This window comes from Phasianus colchicus, chromosome Z, assembly GCF_987193195.1.
Source record: "Phasianus colchicus chromosome Z, bPhaCol1.hap1.1, whole genome shotgun sequence".
Lineage (NCBI taxonomy): Eukaryota > Metazoa > Chordata > Aves > Galliformes > Phasianidae > Phasianus > Phasianus colchicus.
In genome coordinates this window covers 3,225,067-3,250,110 of record NC_143476.1, presented here as the reverse complement: position 1 = coordinate 3,250,110, position 25,044 = coordinate 3,225,067, and the positions used below count along the sequence as shown (strand labels likewise).

Sequence of the window (25,044 nt, the reverse complement as noted above, 5' to 3'; positions counted from 1 at the left end):
GGCTTGCTCAGCCTGGAGAAATGAAGGCTGTGGGGTGACCTCATGGCAGCCTTCAGTACCTAAAGGGAGCCTAAAAAGAGGAGGGGAATCAACTCTTTGAAAGGGTAGATAACTGCAGGACAAGGGGAAATGGTTTTAAGTTGAAAACTTAAGTTTTTAAGTTGGGGGAGGGCAGATTTTGGTTTTTCCCTTGTAGTCTTTGCTAAACCGTGGAAGCAAACTGACCTGCTCTTTCTCTCTCCTCTCTCCACCCTCTGCCTGCTTCCCTGCTGCAGCTTTTGCTCGTGGAAGATCAGAGCAAAGTGACAAGGAACGGCTGCGGATTCGTGAGATTTGTCTCCCTCGTTCTGATCTCTTGCCAGGTACCTGCCATGGTTTGTCCCCCCACATGCTTTAGCAGCCCGTGACGCCCCGTGTTTGGTAACACAGCCTCATCCAGCTTTGATGGGACGCTGGTCACGTGTGGGTTTTCTCCACGTGCTCTGCAGCTCAGCCCTCAGAAGGATGCTGTCTGTGGTGCTGTGACCAGCTGGTCTACAGGAAACCAATCCCTTAGGCAAAGAGTCCCAGCCCCAGCTTGTGCAGAGCTGCACAGCATCACCAGGGACACCAGCAGGCGTGCTTGGGCTGTGTGAGTGTGCCCGACAGCTGTAGGGAGCACAGCAGAGATGTGAACAGAGAAAACAAAAGTGTGTTTCTTTTCAGTTCCAGCTTGTCACACCTACGCTGATGGCTGTGGCGTGCAGCGAGATCAGCTGTGGGCCTGACCTGGCATGGACAGAGGTAGAGTATGAAGCTCTGATTGGTCTTTGTTCCCTGACTGCAGCCAGCAGAGTGAGCCGCAGATGTGCTGTCCTGCTTTCCAAGAGAGCTCCTCTGTGGCAAGACAGTAGTGCAAGCGTGGCAAGTTTATAAAAGTACCAGAGCCATCTCGGGTGTTGTGTTTGTCCTCTACTGACTTTTCCCTTGAAATGGCTGCAGAAACAACAATCATTCTCTGCTCTGTTTGGCCTCGCTGTTGGTTGGACTGCTCAAGAGAGCTGCTTTGTGCTTGCAATGGCACTGTTTGCACCTTGTAACTGCAGCCGTAGCTTTGGTTTCCCTCTTCACGGTCTCCTAGCATCTGAAACAGTCAGCCTTCCTGCACAAAGAGCGCAGGAAAGGATGTGGCAAAATACACAAGGCCACCTGTCTGCGTCAGTGCCATTGCTGATTAGTCTGGATGGGGAGATATGCATCTTTGCTGGCGTGTGGCTGCTGCACACCAGGGAGAGAAACAGCCGTTATTAGACTTGCAGTTCCTTCTGAAGTGCCCATGATAAGGACCGAGTGCATTTCCTGCAGCTTTCTCTGCAGATGTGCTCCTCACCTTGAAATCCTCCTTGTTGGTTCCCAGCTCCTCACCGTGGCCTGTGCTCTCTGTTTCAGGCTGAGAACAAGGGGAAGCCCCTGCTAGACCATGAGGTGGCACCTGTGAATGTTCCAGCTATTGCTGCTGCCCATGCTATTAAGAGATACGTTGCCCAGGCAGCGGATGAACTCTCCTTTGAGGTAAGCAGTTCAAGGCGTTCCTTGTTGCTCAATTTTACAATGGCAAATGCCTTCAGAGCTGCACTGGTGCAAGTGCTCTCAGTCTCGGCCATGTTTGGCAGTGCAGAAGAATGCATACATTTGAGCTGTGCTTTCCTCCCAGCTGTGCTGAAGCTGGGATTGACGTTGCAATCTCTTGCAGGTGGGAGACATCGTGTGTGTCATCGACATGCCACCAAAGGAGCTGACCCCCTGGTGGAGAGGCAAGCTCGGCTTCCAGGTAGGCACAAGCTTCAGACTGGAGAGTGCAACTGCAGTAAAGGCAGGAATCTTAGCTTAGAGCTGCTCTGCATGCACAGGATGCCTAATGGACGTAAACAGTTTCCCTGTGTCGGTGTCAGGGGACCTTGCCGATGGCTGCAAATGTTGAAAAATTATTACCTTTATGCTTTGAACTATGGCCATTTTCTGCTGGATAGTCTTATGGAACGTCAGGCAAGCACGTTCCGAGGGAAATGTTATGTGGCTTTTGGTTTAACAGTTCAGACCTGAGAAGTGCTGCATGCAATAGTTGGCTTCTCTTCTTGTTACAGGTTGGATTTTTTCCAGGGGAGTGTGTGGAACTGATTAATAAGAACATTCCTGAGGCACTCATCAACTCAGTGCCAAAGCCAGGTAGGGATGTTACATTTGATGGTGTGGGGAAGCAAAATGAAGTCTTTTTTGGGGTGCGTTCCATGTTTAGTACCTCCTTTATCCATCCCACATTGTCCTCTGGGTTGATGATTCTTCATGCACACCATGGGGCAGAGATTTGGCCCAATCCTCCTGGGTTTATGACTGGACTTGGGGAAACTATAGAATACTCATGGAATGGCTTGGGATGGAAAGGAACCTCAGGGATCATCATGCTCCAACCCTCCTGCCTCAGGATGGTCTCCCAGCCCCCACATTTAATGTGAGACTAGATCAGGCTGCCCAGGGCCCCATCCCACCTGGCCTTGGGCTCCTCCAGAGATGGGGAAAATCCCTTTTTGTATGTACTGGTTGGTAATGTTCTTCCCGTTCTGACGTGCCCTGTAGAATGTGCTGTGCTCGGCCTCGTCCAACGGAGCCAGACCTGAAATGACCTGGTTTCTTCCTTTTGTTGTGCAGTGCCCAAGAAACGCAGCAAGATCCTCACCTTCCTTCGTTCCTTGGTGAAGGCCCGCCCAAAGAAACCGACCGAGCGGGAGGTGGAGAAGGAAAGGGTGTTTGGCTGTGACCTGGGAGAGCATCTTCTCCACTCCGGTCGTGATGGTAAGGAGCAGCCCATTCCTGAGATCTTCCTCTGCTGGGCATCTAAAGAGGATGAAAGGGAGCTCATATCTAGCAGGGGGCAGGCTGATAGCCATGGAGACACGTGTAATGGGAGTTGATGGCTGAAGGATAAAGTGAGGCGGATGCTCCTAAGAGACAAGCACATCTGTATTTGCTTCAGCCAAGCCTGGCTGGGCTTAGTGGATGGGATGTGAAGCACAGCCTGCAGCACGATTGAATCAGGAGCTCCACTGACGGCTGGCACGTGTTCTTCAGTCCCCCAGGTCCTCCAGAGCTGCGCTGAGTTCCTTGAGCAGCACGGCGTGGTGCAGGGGATATACCGCCTGTCCGGCGTCGCGTCCAACATCCAGAGACTGCGGTAAGAGTGCTGCGACTGACACAGCCTGAGTGCATCTGGTGTGGCTTTGGGCTTGCCTTCCTCTCGCTCAACCGGGTTTGCGTCCCTCTCTCCAGGCAGGAATTTGAGTCGGAGCAGATTCCTGAGCTCACCGTCCGTGACATTCACAGCGTGAGCTCCCTCTGCAAGATGTACTTCAGGGAGCTCCCGAACCCTCTGCTCACCCACCAGCTGTACGGCAAGTTCTCGGTAAGCACAAGGCCACGTCTTTCATTTCCCTCTTCCTGGGCCTCTTGGCAGATGGCTGCAGCAGTGCCCCAGCTCGGAGGCCCTTTTGCTGTCAGCCCCACGAGGTTTACTCGCAGTGGTGTACTAGCCTGATTGGTGTCTCGCTCCCTTTCTGCACTACTCCAGGATGCTGTTGGTGCCGCTACAGAGGAGGAGCGGCTGCTCAGAATGCAGGACGTCATCCAGCAGCTGCCCGCTCCTCACTACAGGTCAGTGCTGCCCTCAGCGTGCTGAGCTCAGCCCTGCTGCATTGCAGAGGGCAACGATGCGGTTCCAGGCTTTGTCTTTCTGAATTGCAGCACGGCATGCTCGTTGGTGCTGAACGTTTGCCTCTCTTGTTTTCCAGGACTCTGGAGTATCTGATGAGACACTTGGCGTGTCTGGCTGGGAGCTCCACGATAACAAACATGCATGCCAAGAACCTAGCCATTGTGTGGGCTCCAAACCTCTTAAGGTAAACTTCTGGTTCTGTTTCAACGCTTCCTCTGTTCTCCAGTAAAAAAAAAAACAGTCCTCTCTTTTTCTCCATCAAATGTGCTCTTCTCCTGTAAAATCTGTGGCTGACAGAAGAGCAGGAGCCTGAGCTGTTCTCCATCCCCACGGGCACAATGTCTAGGTGACAATTTCTGCAGTCTTGTTGAGATGGGACTGACGTGTCCTTGATCATCCAGGGGAATTTCTGCAGTGGCATCACTGATTGCCCACTGCGGAAGTCTCCAGAGCCTCAGCTGACAGCTTTTGGCTGCAACAATTCAGACTCGGGGAAACGGTCTTGGAGAAATGACTTCTAAAATCTGCCTTTTCTACAGATCACAGCAGAACGAGTCTGCCTGCGCCAGCGGAAGAGCTGCCTGCATGGAGCTGCAGACGCAGTCGGATGTGGTGGAATTCATCATCAACCACACCGACGTCCTCTTCGGCTCCAAATCCGGAGCAGACATTGCAGATGCAGCAGGTGAGTGTCTTCCTCCATTAGCTTGATCTTGACCTGACACCTTGATCAAATGCAGGCCTTCTCCAGGATGTTTGAGATACTCTTTTACCATCAAGGGGACAGCAGACCTCTGGACTTCCATTAGGGTATGGCATCCTGTTGCTGGATGCTGAGAATGTCCAAGCCCAAACTTCACAAGGAGGAAACCGTCATTATTATGGTTTGCACGCAGGAAAAGCTTGATGCAAGTGTGGCAGCGAAGCTTTCTCAGTTCCCTGCCCCCATTTCCTTGGGTTTTTCCTTGCCTATTTTGATACAGTAAGCTGCTCTTAATGATGACCGTGTCCTTTGCCATAAACACACCTCTTCCCACATGGTTATTTTGGGCTCCTCTTCTTCCAGTGGCTCGGATAAGCAAGCCTGAGAAAAATACAGCACCTCCCCCAGAACTGTGGTGGCTGTGCTGCTGCTTTCTGATCCTCGCTCTTACCTGTGGTTTTCCCTGACAGGGCACAATTCTCTCCCAGGGCCCAAGTCTGTGGGGGTCTCTTCTGCTGCCACAAAGCTGCTCAGCCTGGAGGAGGCACAGGCACAGAGGCGAGGCCACAGCACCTCTTCTGTGGTAACAGAGAGCAGCAGGGACATTGAAGTGGAAGAAAGCCCTGCAGCTGGGCAGGGCAAATTCCACACCGTCGTTGACTTTCCATCTGACAGGTAAAGAGGACTTTCTTTTCCAGCACCTAGCATCATTGTTTGGGTGGGTTTTTGTGTTTTCCTGCAGAAACCAGGCAGTGCTAGGAACAAGCAACTGCTGCCAAGACTCACAGCATTGGCTGTTTTCTCTCTCCAGACAAAATCCACCCAGCAAGACTGAGGAATCACCAGCTAGCAGTTGGTGTTGCTGCTTCAGCCTCAGGAAGCCATCCTCTGGCAGCAAACGCCAACTGCAGCGCAATGCCAGGCAGCCCTCAGAAACAGCAGTGGTAGTCCTGGCAGGTAAGGGTGCAAATGCAGCTTCCAAATCCCTGCTTTTCAGGAACATACAATTCAAGCTTGCTCTGCACATGTATCTCTTTCTAGCGTTCAATCCCGTGCCTAAATCTTCACCCCTGATCAAGTACCACTGTCGTAATTCAGCTTGTGAAAGTTTGACACTAACCCCTGTGTATCCTTTCTAGGTGAATCGAGCCCTTGCCAAGCCATAAGATCCAGGGCAAGTAGCGAGGATGCTCTCTGTGCTTCCATCAGTGGAGAGCTCATAGGAAGCACAAATTGCTGCAGTTCTAATAGCAGCCTTCCATCTAACAACATTAATGGAGAGAAGGAGCTCATCGAAGTCCATGCTCTCATTACACCTGGCTCTGCTGAAGTTGCTGACCTGAGCCTCCCAGACACCACAGTCACAAGTGTGGATTTTAACCCAGAGTCTCTGCAGTGCAGCCCATCTGAAGCACAGTGTGAGTGCCCCGACAGCAGCACCTCCATGCAGGAGCAGGTCAGCATCAGTGAAGAGGAGCAGAGCCTTTTGCAGGGGGACTTTCAATCAGACCTCCAGTCCCAGGCACCGGACAGCAGCACTGAGAGCTCTGAGCCACTCTCTCCATGACAAGACAGGATGAGTCCCATCTTCACCGTGGACCTCTCACACCCTCCTGTCCTTTATATAATAATAAAAGCACACTCGTGCTCAATCAACGCCTTGACTGCCTCCAGAGTCTTCATTCACACGGACTGGGATGAATGCAGCACACAGCAAGGCACCCCAGCTTGCAATGCTGTGGCTGTGGGGTGCGTGCAGCACAGCTCCGGGTTTGTTCCTGTTTTGTCTGGCTTTGGGATGTCTGCAGGGGGAGCTCTGCTACCATTTGGCATGGTAGCAAATAATCTCTCGCATCCTGGATGCTGCTCATGATACTCCCAAGCTTCCTGGCTGTGGCTTTGTGATGCTTTTCAGGGCCTTCTGATGCATTTTGATGCCTTGGATGTTGCTTAACACCTCCCTCCTCCCATCATGTCCTTTCCTGGCTCCCACCTACGAGCTGGCCGTGCAGAACATCTCCAGACCTGTCATCAGCACACTGCGGCAGGAGAAGCTCCCCCTGGCCAACGTCAGGCAGTACTGCTTGGTCTGCAGCTCAGTGGCCATTTCCCTTTTAGGCGGCTCCTGCAGAAGAATCAAGCAGCAGAACCTTTTGCTCACCCTGCACCACACAAATGCTGCAAAAGCAGAAACAACCTGGGAATCTCTGGTTTGCAAGACTTCACAGACACTTATTGACTGTGTCTGATGGTTCCCTCCCATCCTTGATTTCCTTCTCCCCTTCTCCTCGTCTGATCCCACTGCTGAGCCATGATCAAGCTGCCCAGTGTGGCAGAGCATCGTGCAGAGCCGTGCTGGCACCTCCTCCCCTTCCTCTCCTGCAGCTCAGCCTGCAACCTGAGCAAGTTTTTTTCTGAGAAAGTGACCAGCTCTTTTCCATCCCTTTGCCCCTACAAACAGTTGTCCAGAGGATCTCGTCCAAGAATTCCTGGAACAGCCTGCAGCTGGCTCTCCTGAAGTTCAGGCTCCTGCCTTTGCTTCCTGCCAGGCCCGCATTCCTTGAGATCACCAACTCAAGGAGGGCATGGTCACTGCAGCCCTGACTGCCTCCTGTCGTAACCCCTGGTGTGCACCATGTCCAGCAATGCTTCCCTTCTGCTTGCTGTGCCCAATGCCTGCACCACAGAGTGATTCTCACTGCACTCCAGGAGTCTGTCAGATTGCTTGCAGCCAGCCATGCTGATTTCCCAGACTGACTGGAATCCCCCATCAGGATGAGAGTCAGTGAGTGCGATGCTTCTGCTGGCTGCAGTAAGCAGCTCCCACCAACAGGCTCTCTTTCCAGGCGGCTGTAGCAGACCCTCACCTCCAGAAGCCCTGCACTGCTGCACTTCCTAATTTTACCCACAAGTTTACAACCTGGTCATGGCTATTCTTAGTTCTTTGCAGTCAACTTCTCATCATAGAGGGCAAATCCCTTGCCTTCCAGAATTCCATAGTATCAATTGTGTCTGCTTATGTCAGGATTTTTTTTCTTTCTTTCTTTTTCCATTTTCTAGGTAGGAAAATGAATTTCTGAGCCAGGAGAAGCAGAAGTGAAACAGTCTTCCTGGCACTGCTCAGGTTGCAGGAGTTGCCAAGTGCTCCTCAGGTAATGTGTGCTGAAGAGCTGACCTTGGTGGCAGGGGCTGTGGCTGCATTTTGTGCCTGTCATGCGGGAATCCAAGAAAGCCTATTCAGAGCAGGAGCTGCAGAGCGAGATAAACATCACGAGAAGGTAAGGCTGAGAAGCAAGGACACCTCCAGAAAGAAGAGAAAAACTGAGTCAAGTGAGCTGCGTGACGGCCGTGTGATGCTGACCATGATTGGAGGAAGAGCGCATGGCTGGGAATGACTGATGGCTCTGGTTGGATGGGTGCCTGTGTGCACAGAGGTAAGGAGTGTTTGTGGGATGTTTTGCTGGCATTTAACGGCTGTAAGGGGAAGTCAAGAGAGAAAACTTGTGAATGCATAGAAGGGATGTTAAAATCTGGAACAGACTGTTTGGATCATTCACAGCTGAGTCCAGATTGCCACACTGACAGAACTTGGGGCCCAGGATTTTCCTTTAAGAGTGCCAACTGCTTATTTTAAATGATAAAAAGTAACATTGAAAAAAGCTTCCCTCCTTGCATTAGAATAAGGCATTGATATTTGATGTTTCTGTCTTTCCATTCCTTTAGCACCCAGGGTGTTGATGCAGCTGCATGCATCTGCTGCCCTCCCCTTCTGTTTTGTGTAAAAGAACAGTAAAATATGCAATCAGTGTGAGATCTTTCTGAAGTATTTTACTTTATTTGCCCCTAGGCTGCAATGGCTGGGAAATGGCAGTGTCACCCAGGAGCCCACACGGCGACCTGATGTCTCATTGTTGGGGTCTATTGGAAACCACCACGATGACAAAAGAATGCCTGGGATTCCTCCGGCCCAAATGCCAAACCTTGCACTTGGCTGTGCTGAACCTCATGAGGTTCACCCAGGCCCACCTCTCAAGTCTGCTGAGCTCAAACAGATGTCATTTTTCTCGTGTCCTTCCATTCCGAGTCCATCTGTTCCCCAAAGCAAAAGAATTTGGAGGGAACCACCGACAGTTATGTGAGCGATTTCAGCGTCTATTTCTGATCATGGCAACAACTTCAGAGGTCACACTTAATTTACGGTGCCCGTTGTAATTCTGACCAAGGCTGCAGTTGCAGCTGACTTCCCAAGGCTGCAAGACGTGGTGGTGACACAGCCTTGTGCTTCTGCATTGGTGCTCATCCCACGTTTCCTTTCTCTGTCTCGCAGGTCAGCTCCTGCTGGAAGCAGATGGTATCCCAGTGTGAATGAAGGTCAGTGCAGGAGCAGCTGCTGATGGGAGGAAGGAAGTCCATGCTGAAGAGCTCTGAAGCATCTGCAGGTGACAGCAGCACCAGTTGCTTGCTTCAAATGCTGCCAAGACAAGGATTAGCACGAGTTCCAGTATCTACAGTATCATCACGAATCACGATAGGATTACAATGTGTCCTCATACAAACGCAGCCATTTCTCTCTGAGTCCAAAGGCTGTCCGGAAAGCATCTTTGAGGTCTCTCACACCAAACCACTGCTGCCCGTGTGGGATCTGACTCATTAGGGTATAGGGGTTAGGAACCACAGGCTGTCTTTTGAGAACGGGTTCAGTCATTTCCTTACATCTTGCACCAGCCGATACGTGCCGTCTGCCTTCCGTGCCGACAGGATTGGGGTGTTATAAGGCCACAGACAAGGTTCCAGAAGACCATCCTTAAGCACTGTCTGTGTTACAGCTTTTAGACCCACTCTCCCTTCTAAGGCTATGGGATATTGTTGCTGTTTCACAGCTCCACTCCCTCCTTGGGCAGTTCTTTGTAAGGGAAAATTGTGAGTCCACCCCGATTTCCTTCCCCTGCCCACAGCTTTGGATTCATTTCTTCTTCATCACAGCTGATAACACATTCATTGACACCTGATATCTGTTTCACAGACTTGCAGCTGTAATCCTCATTTAACTGTTAAATCTCTCCCCCATAAATCGGTCCCTGCTTCAGGCACACAGAACAATTGCCCTGCAACTATTTTATCTTTCCATTTCAGTTCTGTGGTCTCCAAGAGTGGAGCTGTCATTTCTGATCCCTCAGCCCCAGTTATGCACAACAGCCATATCCAGATACACGTCTGGTACCTCTGAACTAGCTAATGCTGTAGGATGGAATGTTGTTTCTGCACTGGCTATCAAATGTGGGATTGCTCTGAAGCAGTACAGCACCATGTGTTTTGTAATTTGCCCTTAGAAACAGTTTGAAAAAGTAGAAAGACTTTATTAGTATTAGTAAAAAGAAGTTATTTCATAACATATTTTAGAAATACAGTTGTTCAATCATGTGATCAATTCTCACTTACAGAACTGTAATAGTTACAAATTGCATGGGTATAGTATTCAGGACCAGAAAGCATGTTGTAAGGCCATTCTGTTTGGATAGGAGAAGCTCAGCAAAAGAAAAACAGACTCCAAAGAAGCCAGGGCCTCCACACAAGGCCGAAGTGACTCACTCTGTGGGCAGGTTGGGATGCAACAGGCAGGCATCAAGAGACTCCCCTCTGTCCTCCTTCCAAACTTCTCTCTCTTCAGGGATGAGCAGCTGTCCAGAAATAGTGGCCAAGTGTTGATAAGCAGCTGTCAGGCGTTCAATAATTAGCAGTATACCTGCTGAGCTAGCAACAATTGGTGTTTAGCCAGTCACACACACACACACAGAATGTCCCGGGTTGGAAGGGACCTCAAGGATCACGAATCTCCAACCCCCTGCCACAGGCAGGACCACCAACATCTGTAGCACTGCACATATGCACACTGCTGGATAGAAACAGCAGTGTGGGAAAAAACTGTATGCTGTGGATGCAAAGGGTGAATCAGAATGGCTTAACAGTTGTCCCACAAGGAAAAGCAATCCCTTACCTGCTGTGCCATGCTCATGGCAACACCAATGCAGATGCCAGCAGCTGATGCCCACAAGGACAGCCAGCCTGGACTTATTTTCATTACATACCTTTGTCCTGATGTCCTTCTAGAAGCTGGAACATTTCTCCCTCTGAGCAGCAGAGGGCAGGATGGGTCCAAGGTGAGGGCACACTCTGCTCTTTTTCTGGCACACAAAGAGAAAATGAAAACCAGATGTGTTTCCCTGCCCATGGCAAACACCAGCCTTTCCATCCTTACAGTCTTCCTGACTTCAGCACTAATTGAAACAACATCCCACTCACCTTTGCCATGTCTGGCAGAGGTTGCAGCTCTTTCTATTGCATCCCTCTAGCTTTCAAGTCAAGAGCTCCTGTGTCACACAAGGAAAAGCAATCTTTTACCTGCTTTGCCATGCTCATGGCATAAGCAATGCAGTTTCCAGCAGCTGATGCCCACAAGAACAGACAGCCTGGACTTATTTTCATTACATATCTTTGTCCTGATGTCCTTCTACAAGCTGGAACATTTCTCCCTCTGATCAGCAGAGGGCAGGAGAGTTAGAAGTTGCAGGCAAACTCTCCTCTTTTTCTGCCACACAAAGAGAAAATGTAAACCAGATGTGTTTCCCAGCCCATGGCAAACACCAGACTTTCCATCCTTACAGTCTTCCTGACTTCAGCAATAATTGAAACAACATCCCACTCACCTTTGCCATGTCTGGCAGAGGTTGCAGCTCTGTCTATTGCATCCCTCTAGCTTTCAAGTCAAGAGCTCCTGTGTCACACAAGGAAAAGCAATCTTTTACCTGCTTTGCCATGCTCATGGCAGCAGCATTGCAGATGCCAGCACCTGATGCCCACAAGGACAGCCAGCCTGGACTTATTTTCATTACATATCTTTGTCCTGATGTCCTTCTAGAAGCTGGAACATTTCTCCCTCTGAGCAGCAGAGGGCAGGATGGGTCCAAGGTGAGGGCACCCTCTGCTCTTTTTCTGGCAAACAAAGAGAAAATGTAAAACAGATGTGTTTCCCAGCCCATGGCAAACACCAGCCTTTCCATCCCTACAGTCCTTGAAATCAGCAGCAATGGAAACAACATCCCACTCACCTTTGCCATGTCTGGCTGAGGTTGCAGCTCTTTCTATTGCATCCCTCTAGCTATCAAGTCAAGAGCTCCTATGTCACACAAGGAAAAGCAATCTTTTACCTGCTGTGCCATGCTCATGGCAGCAGCAATGCAGATGCCAGCAGCTGATGCCCACAAGGACAGCCAGCCTGGACTTATTTTCATTACATACCTTTGTCCTGATGTGCTTCTAGAAGCTGGGACATTTCTCCCTCTGATCAGCAGAGGGCAGGAGAGTTAGAAGTTGCAGGCACACTCTCCTCTTTTTCTGCCACACAAAGAGAAAATGAAAACCAGATGTGTTTCCCTGCCCATGGCAAACACCAGCCTTTCCATCCTTACAGTCCTTCCTGACATCAGCACTAATTGAAACAACATCCCACTCACCTTTGCCATGTCTGGCAGAGGTTGCAGCTCTTTCTATTGCATCCCTCTAGCTTTCAAGTCAAGAGCTCCTGTGTCACACAAGGAAAAGCATCATTTTACCTGCTTTGCCATGCTCATGGCAGCAGCAATGCAGATGCCAGCAGCGGATGCCCACAAGGACAGCCAGCCTGGACTTATTTTCATTACATATCTTTGTCCTGATGTCCTTCTAGAAGCTGGAACATTTCTCCCTCAGAGCAGCAAAGGGCAGGAGGGGTCCAAGCTGAGGGCACGCTCTCCCCTGTTTATCTGGCACTCAAAGAGAAAGAGAAAATGAAAACCAGATGCGTTTCCCAGCCCATGGCAAACACCAGCCTTTCCATCCATACAGTCTTCCTGACATCAGCACTAATTAAAACAACATCCCACTCACCTTTGCCATGTCTGGCAGAGGTTGCAGCTCTTTCTATTGCATCCCTCTTGCTTTCAAGTCAAGAGCTCCTGTGTCACACAAGGAAAAGCAATCTTTTACCTGCTGTGCCATGCTCATGGCTGCAGCAATGCAGTTTCCGCAGCTGATGCCCACAAGGACAGCCAGCCTGGACTTATTTTCATTACATATCTTTGTCCTGATGTCCTTCTAGAAGATGGAACATTTCTCCATCTCAGCAGAAGAGGGCAGGAGAGTTAGAACTAGCAGGAACACTCTGCTCTTTTTCTGCCACAGAAAGAGAAAATGAAAACAAGATGCGTTTCCCAGCCCATGGCAAACACCAGCCTTTCCATCCTTACAGTCCTTCCTGACATCAGCAGCAACTGAAACAACATCCCACTCAACTTTGCCATGTCTGGCAGAGGTTGCAGCTCTTTCTATTGCATCCCTCTAGCTTTCAAGTCAAGAGCTCCTGTGTCACACAAGGAAAAGCAATCTTTTACCTGCTGTGCCATGCTCATGCCAGCAGCAATGCAGATGCCAGCAGCTGATGCCCACAAGGACATCCAGCCTGGACTTATTTTCATTACATATCTTTGTCCTGATGTCCTTCTAGAAGCTTGGAAATTTCTCCATCTCAGCAGAAGAGGGCAGGAGAGTACCAAACAGGGGAGAGTGTGCCCTCACCTTATCTGGCACTCAAAGAGAAAGAGAAAATGAAAACCAGATGTGTTTCCCTGCCCATGCCAAACACCAGCCTTTCCATCCTTACAGTCCTTCCTGACATCAGCACTAATTGAAACAACATCCCTCTCACCTTTGCCATGTCTGCCAGAGGTTGCAGCTCTTTCTATTGCATCCCTCTTGCTTTCAAGTCAAGAGCTCCTGTGTCACACAAGGAAAAGTAATCTTTTACCTGATGTGCCATGCTCATGGCAGCAGCAATGCAGATGCCAGCAGCTGATGCCCACAAGGACAGCCAGCCTGGACTTATTTTCATTACATATCTTTGTCCTGATGTCCTTCTAGAAGCTGGAACATTTCACCATCTCAGCAGAAGAGGGCAGGAGGGGTCCAAGTTGAAGGCACACTCTCCTCTTTTTCTGGCACCCAAAGAGAAGATGAAAACCAGATGTGTTTCCCTGCCCATGGCAAACACCAGCCTTTCCATCCTTACAGTCCTTCCTGACATCAGCACTAATTGAAACAACATCCCACTCACCTTTGACATGTCTGGCAGAGGTTGCAGCTCTTTCTATTGCATCCCTCTAGCTGTCAAGTCAAGAGCTCCTGTGTCACACAAGGAAAAGCAATCTTTTACCTGCTGTGCCATGCTCATGCCAGCAGCAATGCAGATGCCAGCAGCTGATGCCCACAAGGACAGCCAGCCTGGACTTATTTTCATTATATATCTTTGTTCTGATGTCCTTCCAGAAGCTGGAACATTTCACCATCTCAGCCGAGGAGGGCAGGAGGGGTCCAAGTTGCAGGCACACTCTCCTCTTTTTCTGGAACACAAAGAGAAGATTAAAACCAGATGTGTTTCCCTGCCCATGCCAAACACCAGCCTTTCCATCCTTACAGTCCATCCTGACATCAGCAGCAATGGAAACAACATCCCACTCATCTTTGCCATGTCTGCCATGTCTGCAGCTCTTTCTATTACATCCCTCTAGCTGTCAAGTCAAGAGCTCCTCTGTCACACAAGGAAAAGCAATCTTTTACCTGCTGTGAAATGCTCATGGCAGCAGCAATGCAGATGCCAGCAGCTGATGCCCACAAGGACAGCCAGCCTGGACTGATTTTCATTACATATCTTTGTCCTGATGTCCTTCTGGAAGCTTGGAAATTTCTCCCTCTGAGCAGCAGAGGGCAGGAGAGTACCAAGGTGAGGGCACACTCTCCCCTGTTTATCTGGCACTCAAAGACAAAGAGAAAATGAAAACCAGATGTGTTTCCCTGCCCATGCCAAACACCAGACTTTCCATCCTTACAGTCCTTCCTGACATCAGCAGAACTAATTGAAACAACATCCCACTCACCTTTGACATGTCTGGCAGAGGTTGCAGCTCTTTCTATTGCATCCCTCTAGCTTTCAACTCAAAAGCTCCTGTGTCACACAAGGAAAAGCAATCTTTTACCTGCTGTGCCATGCTCATGCCAGCAGCAATGCAGATGCCAGCAGCTGATGCCCACAAGGACAGCCATCCTGGACTTATTTTCATTACATATCTTTGTCCTGATGTCCTTCCAGAAGCTGGAACATTTCACCATCTCAGACGAGGAGGGCAGGAGGGGTCCAAGTTGCAGGCACACTCTCCTCTTTTTCTGGCACCCAAAGAGAAGATGAAAACCAGATGTGTTTCCCTGCCCATGCCAAACACCAGCCTTTCCATCCTTACAGTCCTTCCTGACATCAGCACTAATTGAAACAACATCCCTCTCACCTTTGCCATGTCTGGCAGAGGTTGCAGCTCTTTCTATTGCATCCCTCTAGCTTTCAACTGCAGAGCTCCTGTGTCACACAAGGAAAAGCAATCTTTTACCTGCTGTGCCATGCTCATGGCATAAGCAATGCAGTTTCCAGCAGCTGATGCCCACAAGGACAGCCAGCCTGGACTTATTTTCATTACATATCTTTGTCCTGATGTCCTTCTAGAAGCTGGAACATTTCTCCATCTCAGCAGAAGAGGGCAGGATGGGTCCAAGGTGATGGCACACACACCTCTATTTATCTAGCACTGAAAGATTAAGACAAAATGAAAACAGATGTGTTTCCGTGCCCATGGCAAACACCAGCCTTTCCATCCTTACAGTCCTTCCTGACATCAGCACTAATTGAAACAACATCCCTCTCACCTTTGCCATATCTGGCAGAGGTTGCAGCTCTTTCTATTGCATCCCTCTTGCTTTCAAGTCAAGAGCTCCTGTGTCACTCATGGAAAAGCAATCTTTTACCTGCTGTGCCATGCTCATGGCAGCAGCAATGCAGATGCCAGCAGCTGATGCCCACAAGGACAGCCAGCCTGGACTTATTTTCATTACATATCTTTGTCCTGATGTCCTTCTACAAGCTGGAACATTTCACCATCTCAGCAGAAGAGGGCAGGAGGTGTCCAAGATTAGGGCACACTCTCCTCATTTTCTGGAAAACAAAGAGAATATGAAAACCATATGTGTTTCCCTGCCCAGGCCAATAACCTGCCTTTCCATCCTTACAGTCCTTTCTGACATCAGCACTAACTGAAACAACATCCCACTCAACTTTGCCATGTCTGGCAGAGGTTGCAGCTCTTTCTTTTGCATCCCTCTAGCTTTCAAGTCAAGAGCTCCTGTGTCACACAAGAAAAGCAACCTTTTACCTGCTTTGCCATGCTCATGGCAGCAGCAATGGAGATGCCTGCAGCTGATGCCCAAAGGGACAGCCAGCCTGGACTTATTTTCATTACATATCTTTGTCCTGATGTCCTTCCACAAGCTTGGCCATTCTCCCTCTGAGCAGCAGGGGGCAGGAGAGTTCCAAGGTGAGGGCACACTCTGCTCTTTATCTGGCTCTCAAAGAGAAAGAGAAAATTAAAACAAGATGTGTTTCCCAGCCCATGGCAAACACCAGACTTTCCATCCTTACAGTCCTTCCTGACATCAGCAGAAATGGAAACAACATCCCACTCAAGTTAGCCATGTCAGGCAGAGGTTGCAGCTCTTGCTATTTCATCCCTCTAGCTGTCAAGTCAAGAGCTCCTGTGTCACACAAGGAAAAGCAATCTTTTACCTGCTGTGCCATGCTCTTGGCAGCAGCAATGCAGATGCCTGCAGCTGATGCCCACAAGGACAGCCAGCCTGGACTTATTTCCATTACATATCTTTGTCCTGATGTCCTTCTACAAGCTGGAACATTTCTCCATCTCAGCAGAAGAGGGCAGGATTCTTCCAACGTGAGGGCACACTCTCCCCTGTTTATATGGCACTCAAAGAGAAAGAGAAAATGAAAACCAGATGTGTTTCCCTGCCCATGGCAAACACCAGACTTTCCATCCTTACAGTCCTTCCTGACATCAGCACTAATTGAAACAACATCCCACTCACCTTTGCCATGTCTGGCAGAGGTTGCAGCTCTTTCTATTGCATCCCTCTAGCTTTCAAGTCAAGAGCTCCTGTGTCACACAAGGAAAAGCAATCTTTTACCTGATGTGCCATGCTCATGGCAGCAGCAATGAAGATGCCAGCAGCTGATGCCCACAAGGGCAGCCAGCCTGGACTTATTTCCATTACATATCTTTGTCCTGATGTCCTTCTAGAAGCTGGAACATTTCTCCATCTCAGCAGAAGAGGGCAGGAGTGTTCCAAGGTTAGGGCACACTCTCCCCTGTTTATCTGGCTCTCAAAGAGAAAGAGAAAATGAAAACAAGATGTGTTTCCCTGCCCATGGCAATCACCAGCCTTTCCATCCTTACAGTCCTTCCAGACATCATCAGCAACTGAAACAACAACCCACTCACCTTTGCCATGTCTGGCAGAGGTTGCAGCTCTTTCTATTGCATCCCTCTAGCTTTCAAGTCAAGAGCTCCTGTGTCACACAAGGAAAAGCAATATTTACCTGCTGTGCCATGCTCATGTCAGCAGCAATGCAGATGCCAGCAGCTGATGCCCACAAGGACAGCCAGCCTGGACTTATTTTCATTACATATCTTTGTCCTGATGTCCTTCTATAAGCTGGAACATTTCTCCATCTCAGCAGAAGAGGGCAGGATGGGTCCAAGGTGAGGCCACACTCTCCCCTGTTTATCTGGCACTCAAAGAGAAAGAGAAAATGAAAACCAGATGTGTTTCCCTGCCCATGGCAAACACCAGACTTTCCATCCTTACAGTCCTTCCTGACATCAGCACTAATTGAAACAACATCCCACTCACCTTTGCCATGTCTGGCAGAGGTTGCAGCTCTTTCTATTGCATCCCTCTAGCTTTCAAGTCAAGAGCTCCTGTGTCACACAAGGAAAAGCAATCTTTTACCTGATGTGCCATGCTCATGGCAGCAGCAATGCAGATGCCAGCAGCTGATGCCCACAAGGGCAGCCAGCCTGGACTTATTTCCATTACATATCTTTGTCCTGATGTCCTTCTAGAAGCTGGAACATTTCTCCATCTCAGCAGAAGTGGGCAGGATGGTTCCAACGTGAGGGCACACTCTCCCCTGTTTATCTGGCACTCAAAGAGAAAGAGAAAATGAAAACCAGATGTGTTTCCCAGCCCATGGCAAACACCAGCCTTTCCATCCTTACAGTCTTCCTGACTTCAGCACTAATTGAAACAACATCCCACTCACCTTTTCCTAATCTGGCAGGGAGGTGATGCTCTTTCTAATATACCCCTCTTGCTTTGAATTCACCAGTGCTTGTGTCACACAAGGAAATGCAACATTCCAGCTGTTCTGCCATTCCCATAGCAACAACTATGCAGATGCGAGCAGCTGATGCCCACAAGGACAGCCAACCTGGACTTATTTTCATTACATATCTTTGTCCTGAAGTCCTTCTAGAAGCTGGGACATTTCTCCATCTGAGCAGAAGAGGGCAGGATGGGTCCAAGGTGAGGGCACACTCTCCCCTGTTTATCTGGCACTCAAAGAGAAAGAGAAAATGAAAACCAGATGTGTTTCCCTGCCCATGGCAAACACCAGACTTTCCATCCTTACAGTCCTTCCTGACATCAGCACTAATTGAAACCACATCCCACTCACCTTTGCCATGTCTGGCAGAGGTTGCAACTCTTGCTATTGCATCCCTCTAGCTGTCAAGTCAAGAGCTCCTGTGTCACACAAGGAAAAGCAATCTTTTACCTGCTGTGCCATGCTCATGGCAGCAGCAATGCAGATGCCAGCAGCTGATGCCCACAAGGACAGCCAGCCTGGACTTATTTTCATTACATATCTTTGTCCTGATGTCCTTCTAGAAGCTTGGACATTTCTCCATCTCAGCAGAAGAAGGCAGGAGTGTTCCAAGGTTAGGGCACACTCTGCTCTTTATCTGGCACTCAAAGAGAAAGAGAAAATTAAAACAAGATGTGTCTCCCAGCCCATGGCAAACACCAGCCTTTCCATCCTTACAGTCTTCCTGACATCTGCACTAATTGAAACAACATCCCACTCACCTTTGCCATGTCTGGCAGAGGTTGCAGCTCTTTCTATTGCATCCCTCTTGCTTTCAACTACAGAGCTCCTGTGTCACACAAGGAAAAGCAATCTTTTACCTGATGTGCCATGCTCATGGCACAGAAGTCCAGATGCCAGCAGCTGATGCCCACAAGGACAGCCATCCTGGACTTATTTTCATTACATATCTTAGTCCTGATGTCCTTCTACAAGCTGGAACATTTCTCCATCTCAGCAGAAGAGGGCAGGATGGTTCCAACGTGAGGGCACACTCTCCCCTGTTTATCTGGCACTCAAAGAGAAAGAGAAAATGAAAACCAGATGTGTTTCCCAGCCCATGGCAAACACCAGCCTTTCCATCCTTACAGTCTTCCTGACATCAGCAGTAATGGAAACAACATCCCACTCACCTTTGCCATGTCTGGCAGAGGTTGCAGCTCTTTCTATTGCTTCCCTCTAGCTTTCAAGTCAAGAGCTCCTGTGTCACACAAGGAAAAGCAACCTTTTACCTGCTTTGCCATGCTCTTGGCAGCAGCAATGCAGATGTCAGCAGCTGATGCCCACAAGGACAGCCAGCCTGGACTTACTTTCATTACATATCTTTGTCCTGATGTCCTTCTACAAGCTGGAAGTTTCAGGAGAAGATGGCAGGATGGGTCCAAGGTGAGGGCACACTCTCCCCTGTTTATCTGGCACTCAAAGAGAAAGAGAAAATGAAAAACAGATGTGTTTCCCTGCCCATGGCAAACACCAGACTTTCCATCCTTACAGTCCTTCCTGACATCAGCACTAATTGAAACAACATCCCACTCAAGTTAGCCATGTCTGGCAGAGGTTGCAGCTCTTTCTATTGCATCCCTCTAGCTGTCAAGTCAAGAGCTCCTGTGTCACACACGGAAAAGCAATCTTTTACCTGATGTGCCATGCTCATGGCACAGAAGTCCAGATGCCAGCAGCTGATGCCCACAAGGACAGCCATCCTGGACTTATTTTCATTACATATCTTAGTCCTGATGTCCTTCTACAAGCTGGAACATTTCTCCATCTCAGCAGAAGAGGGCAGGATTCTTCCAACGTGAGGGCACACTCTCCCCTGCTTATCTGGCACTCAAAGAGAAAGAGAAAATGAAAACCAGATGTGTTTCCCTGCCCATGGCAAACACCAGCCTTTCCATCCTTACAGTCCTTCCTGCCATCAGCACTAATTGAAACAACATCCCACTCACCTTTTCCTAATCTGGCAGGGAGGTGATGCTCTTTCTAATATACCCCTCTTGCTTTGAATTCACCAGTGCTTGTGTCACACAAGGAAATGCAACATTCCAGCTGTTCTGCCATTCCCATAGCAACAAGTATGCAGATGCGAGCAGCTGATGCCCACAAGGACAGCCAACCTGGACTTATTTTCATTACATATCTTTGTCCTGAAGTCCTTCTAGAAGCTGGGACATTTCTCCCTCTGAGCAGAAGAGGGCAGGTGAGTACCAAGGTGAGGGCACACTCTCCCCTGTTTATCTGGCACTCAAAGAGAAAGAGAAAATGAAAACCAGATGTGTTTCCCTGCCCATGCCAAACACCAGCCTTTCCATCCTTACAGTCCTTCCTGACATCAGCACTAATTGAAACAACATCCCACTCACCTTTGCCATGTCTGCCAGAGGTTGCAGCTCTTTCTATTGCATCCCTCTAGCTTTCAAGTCAAGAGCTCCTGTGTCACACAAGGAAAAGCAATCTTTTACCTGATGTGCCATGCTCATGGCAGCAGCAATGCAGATGCCAGCAGCTGATGCCCACAAGGACAGCCAGCCTGGACTTATTTTCATTACATATCTTTGTCCTGATGTCCTTCTAGAAGCTGGAACATTTCACCATCTCAGCAGAAGAGGGCAGGAGGGGACCAAGTTGCAGGCACACTCTCCTCTTTATCTGGCACCCAAAGGGAAGATGAAAACCAGATGTGTTTCCCTGCCCATGGCAAACACCAGACTTTCCATCCTTACAGTCCTTCCTGACATCAGCACTAATGGAAACAACATCCAACTCACCTTTGCCATGTCTGCCAGAGGTTGCAGCTCTTTCTATTGCATCCCTCTTGCTTTGAACTACAGAGCTCCAGTGTCACACAAGGAAAAGCAATCTTTTACCAGCTGTGCCATGCTCATGCCAGCAGCAGTGCAGATGCCAGCAGCTGATGCCCACAAGGACAGCCAGCCTGGACTTATTTTCATTACATATCTTTGTCCTGATGTCCTTCTAGAAGCTGGGACATTTCTCCATCTCAGCAGAAGAGGGCAGGAGGGGTCCAAGTTTAGGGCACACTCTCCCCTGTTTATCTGGCACTCAAAGAGAAAGAGAAAATGAAAACCAGATGTGTTTCCCTGCCCATGGCAAACACCAGACTTTCCATCCTTACAGTCCTTCCTGACATCAGCACTAATTGAAACAACATCCCACTCACCTTTGCCATGTCTGGCAGTGGTTGCAGCTCTTTCTATTGCATCCCTCTAGCTTTCAAGTCAAGAGCTCCTGTGTCACACAAGGAAAAGCAATCTTTTACCTGCTGTGCCATGCTCATGCCAGCAGCAATGCAGATGCCAGCAGCTGATGCCCACAAGGACAGCCAGCCTGGACTTATTTTCATTACATATCTTTGTCCTGATGTCCTTCTAGAAGCTGGAACATTTCTCCATCTCAGCAGAAGAGGGCAGGAGAGTTCCAAGGTGAGGGCACACTCTTTTCTATTGATCTAGCACTGAAAGATTAAGACAAAATGAAAAGCAGATGTGTTTCCCTGCCCATGGCAAACACCAGCCTTTCCATCCTTACAGTCCTTCCTGACATCAGCACTAATTGAAACAACATCCCACTCACCTTTCCCTAATCTGGCAGGGAGGTGATGCTCTTTCTGTTATACCCCTCTGGCTTTGAATTCACCAGTGCTTGTGTCACACAAGGAAGTGCAACATTCCAGCTGTTCTGCCATTCCCATAGCAACAACTATGCAGATGCCAGCAGCTGATGCCCACAAGGACAGCCAGCCTGGACTTATTTTCATTACATATCTTTGTCCTGAAGTCCTTCTAGAAGGTTGAACACTTCTCCATCTCTGCTGCAATGGTCAAAAAGGGTCCAAGTTTAGGGCACACTCTCCTCATGGCCTCTTGCACTCATAGACAAAGGGAACATGAATACCAGAAGTGTTTCTTTGCCCATGGCAGACACTAGCCTTTCCGTCCTGACAGTCCTTCCTACAATCACTTGGAATTGAAGCAACATCCCCCACATCTCTTTTTTGAACTTATTCATGCATGAATAATAATAATGAGAATTTTTCTGTAAATCTTATTTCTGCATGGAAACGATCAGATAACCAGAGCTTTTTTCTCTAAAACAATCCTGCAAATTTGCATTGCTTATCTATGTACGCAAAATGTTTTTGCCATTCATCTCAAATATCAGTGCATCTGGCCAAAGAATATAGAAAAAGTATTTACAGACATTTTTGGACAGATTACTTCTGGTCATGTGGGAAAGAATCCCTAAGCTGCAGTCATGAAATTCTTTTATCACTTTCTCTGATTTAGCCAGTGTTACCAAAAGGGAAATAAGACACAGGCTTTTGATAGCAGCTGCCCATTTAAGAACGATAATAACTTTTATTATTCTTGGCTAAGATCAAAGTCCCGCATTTCAGGATTATCTCCAGCTCATCAAGTATAATTAACAGTTTTGGATTGCCACATTATTGTATAGCAATATTGTCTTCCTGCAAGGAATTTCATTGTTTTGACACGTGCCACAGGTTGTTAATAGATTGCCTGATTGCCATTTATTTTTTTTATTGGCTTATGATGACTACAGAAATTTATACAGCAGCACCATAAAAACTTTAAATCCTATCCCATGTATCTGCATTCATACGAAAATCATATTGGAAAGCATTGGTGAAACTAAGATTACAAAATAAAGCAGAGGACAATTTCAGTGAAAGCCTGCAGGTTTCACAGCTCTGCCCATTTCAAACCCCTGAAGACATCCACGGGTTTCCTGCTGTGGGACACAGGCACTCACCTGCAGCTCAGCACTGCCTGCTCATGCCTGCGCACACCTTCAGGCTGGAACCAAGGAAATCCTCAGCAAAGACATCAGTACACTTTTGTTATGATGACTTTCATAAAGAAGCATCAAATATTTCTTCACGAGAAATACTGCAAGTCCCTTTGACACCAAGCCTTGTTTTAAATGTTTAGATTTGTGCTTCATTCAGGCGTGCTGTCACTCACAAAAAGATTTTTATTCTTTTGTTTCTCATTCTGAGTGATTTCTGCCTTGTTCACTGACTGTAGGCACAGCAATACTCCTGCACCTTCAGGGAAACAGCAAATCCATCTCTTTCACACCCTACTTCTATCAAGCTCATTCACCTTACAAGGTATTTATTGCAAGCAGCTCTTCCAAAAATGGAGATTAACAGAACCTGCAACCCAGGACACCTCAGTAAGGCAGTACTTTTCATCTCCTGAAGGTGTAGGTAGACACAGAGCTGGAACATCTTTTCCAGAGCTGTGTGATGCTATCTCATCTGTGTTCCCTTACTGTTGACTCAGTGTCACTTCTTATCTAACCTGGTTGCATCCCAGGATTTCTGGTGCCAAAAATAAACTGAGAGCTTTCATCACAAGTTATAAGGAAACTGCAATAGGAAAAGCAATTTTTCTGATTTCTCTGTTGATCAGAGATGCTTCATGCAAGCCTGATGCGGTAGAAACAATATCAGCTTTAGAATGACAGTCATGACAGCAGCATTTTGCAGAGTACTTCAGAAAGAACTGAGCACTGCCCCAAGAGCTTCAGAGCGGCAGGCTGTCACAGTGTGCCAACCAGCTCAGCTGTGAGTTGGCACTGAAGCTGCACCACAGGGAGAACAAAGCCCCCTGTGCACCCTTGGAGAGCCAAGGGTTGGAGATTCATGAACCTTGAGCTCCTTTCCAACCCGGGCCATGCTGTGATTCTGGGATTCTCACCTTTGCCTCATCTGGCAGAGGGAGGCAGCTCTTTCTCTTGTCTCCCTATGGCTGTCAGGTCACCAGGGCCAGTGTCACACAGGGAACTGCAAACACTGTGTGTGCTGTGCCCTGCCCATGGCAGCACAGAGGCAGCTGCCAGCAGCTGATGCCCACAAGGACAGCCAGCCTGGACTTCCTTTGATTCCTTCCCTTTGGATCAGCGTCCTTCAGGAAGGCGGAACATCTCTCCAGCTGAGCAGCAGAGGACAGCAGGGCTTCGTTGTCTGGGCATGTTCTCTTCTGGCCCTCTGGCCCTCACAGACACAGGAGGAGGACACAGAGGCTGCTGTAACACAGCCAGCCCTGCCTCTCAGGTCAGCTCTCAGGCCATCCTCTCTCCCCTCAGCAGCAGCTCACTGTTCTGCACTCCTCTGGCCGGGGCTGGCAGAGGTGTGCAGCAGTTCTGCTGATCTCCCAGTGCTGGCCATGTCTGCAGTGCCTGTGTGAAAGACACAGGAAGCTGCCAGCATTGCACTGCTCTGCTGTGCCCCTGCCATCACCGAGTTTGCTGTCAGCAGCTGCTGCTACACGTCCATTCAGGCACAGGCCTTTCCTTCCTGGCCCTCTTTCCCCCCCTCTCTCCTCTGCTCTCTCTCGTGCTCCCCTTTGGCCTGGGCTGGCTGAGCAGTGCAGGCCTTGTTGTTGCTCCCTGGGCCAACTACGTCACGGTTCCCCGTGACTCTGCCAGCTGCTCTGACACAGCGACTGCGTCCTCAGTGTGGATTCCAGAATGCGACAGACGTCCAGAGAAGACTTCCAGGGCTGATTGGAACATGCTGCCATCAAGAACTGCCATGGCTCAGGCCCCCTGGGAATCTGCTCACAGCGAAAGCTGCTGTCACTCTGTGTGGGCACAGCCTTGTCTGTGTAGGCCTGCTCACACTGCAGCCCCTGTCTGCACCAGAACCGTGCCGATCCACCTTCTCTAGGCCTCCTTGCCTGCATGGAAAAGGGCAGCTTGGGCTGAAGTCCATCAACTTTCAGATGGCCGAGTGAAGTCTCTGAGCCCTGGTGACCCACTCAGCTCTTCAGCCTGCTGACCTGCTCTGCTGGGGCTGTCTTAACAGGCAGAGGGCACGTTATCCTAATGTCCCCACATCCATCCCTCTTAGCATACTGTAGGCCAGTTCCTAAAAGGACACCTGCACAATCTCTCTGAATGTTAATCAACATGTAGTTAGTTTTCAGTGGTGATTAGCTATGTGTTTAGTCAGAGGTGCAATGGTTCTAATGGTGAGAGAAAGACATTCCCAGTTGTCATCAGGTGGAACACACTTCAGACTGGAATCCTCAAGCAGACCGCAGTCAAGCTTTCTTAATTACTCGCTGTTGTTATCAATTCAGACGCATCTCTTAATTCCTGCTTGAATGAACATTCTGTAATAATCTGCTGAGACAGCGCAAGGCTTGACAATGAGACTATAGTTTATGAAAGCAGCACTTTTTACTTCCTTTACAA

The 25,044-nt window shown here is 48.9% G+C and overlaps 2 protein-coding genes across 2 annotated transcripts; both read left to right on the top strand.

Annotated features, from left to right (window-relative positions):
* Positions 1–262: 262 nt before the first annotated feature.
* LOC149912234 (rho GTPase-activating protein 33-like) lies at positions 263–2,014 on the top strand. Its single transcript, XM_090132371.1, has 4 exons — positions 263–362; positions 706–783; positions 1,429–1,551; positions 1,733–2,014. The coding sequence occupies exons 2-4, from the start codon at positions 730–732 to the stop codon at positions 1,868–1,870; spliced, it is 315 nt and encodes a 104-aa protein (XP_089988497.1). The 5' UTR covers positions 263–362; positions 706–729; the 3' UTR covers positions 1,871–2,014.
* Positions 2,015–3,882: 1,868 nt separating this feature from the next.
* LOC149912233 (rho GTPase-activating protein 32-like) lies at positions 3,883–15,571 on the top strand. The gene is made up of 5 exons (XM_090130956.1): positions 3,883–3,929; positions 4,285–4,430; positions 4,919–5,123; positions 5,260–5,405; positions 15,564–15,571. Exons 1-5 carry the CDS (start codon positions 3,883–3,885, stop codon positions 15,569–15,571), a joined length of 552 nt encoding a protein of 183 aa, XP_089987082.1.
* Positions 15,572–25,044: the final 9,473 nt, after the last annotated feature.

Bases quoted from the DNA above. Each gene is read 5' to 3' on its own strand.
- LOC149912234 (XM_090132371.1), top strand. From the start codon at position 730: ATGGCTGTGGCGTGCAGCGAGATCAGCTGTGGGCCTGACCTGGCATGG. The intron at 784-1,428 runs GTAGAGTATGAA...TCTCTGTTTCAG, and splicing joins CTGACCTGGCATGGACAGAG to GCTGAGAACAAGGGGAAGCC. The intron at 1,552-1,732 runs GTAAGCAGTTCA...AATCTCTTGCAG, and splicing joins CGGATGAACTCTCCTTTGAG to GTGGGAGACATCGTGTGTGT.
- LOC149912233 (XM_090130956.1), top strand. From the start codon at position 3,883: ATGCATGCCAAGAACCTAGCCATTGTGTGGGCTCCAAACCTCTTAAG. The intron at 4,431-4,918 runs GTGAGTGTCTTC...TTTCCCTGACAG, and splicing joins AGACATTGCAGATGCAGCAG to GGCACAATTCTCTCCCAGGG. The intron at 5,124-5,259 runs GTAAAGAGGACT...TTCTCTCTCCAG, and splicing joins GTTGACTTTCCATCTGACAG to ACAAAATCCACCCAGCAAGA.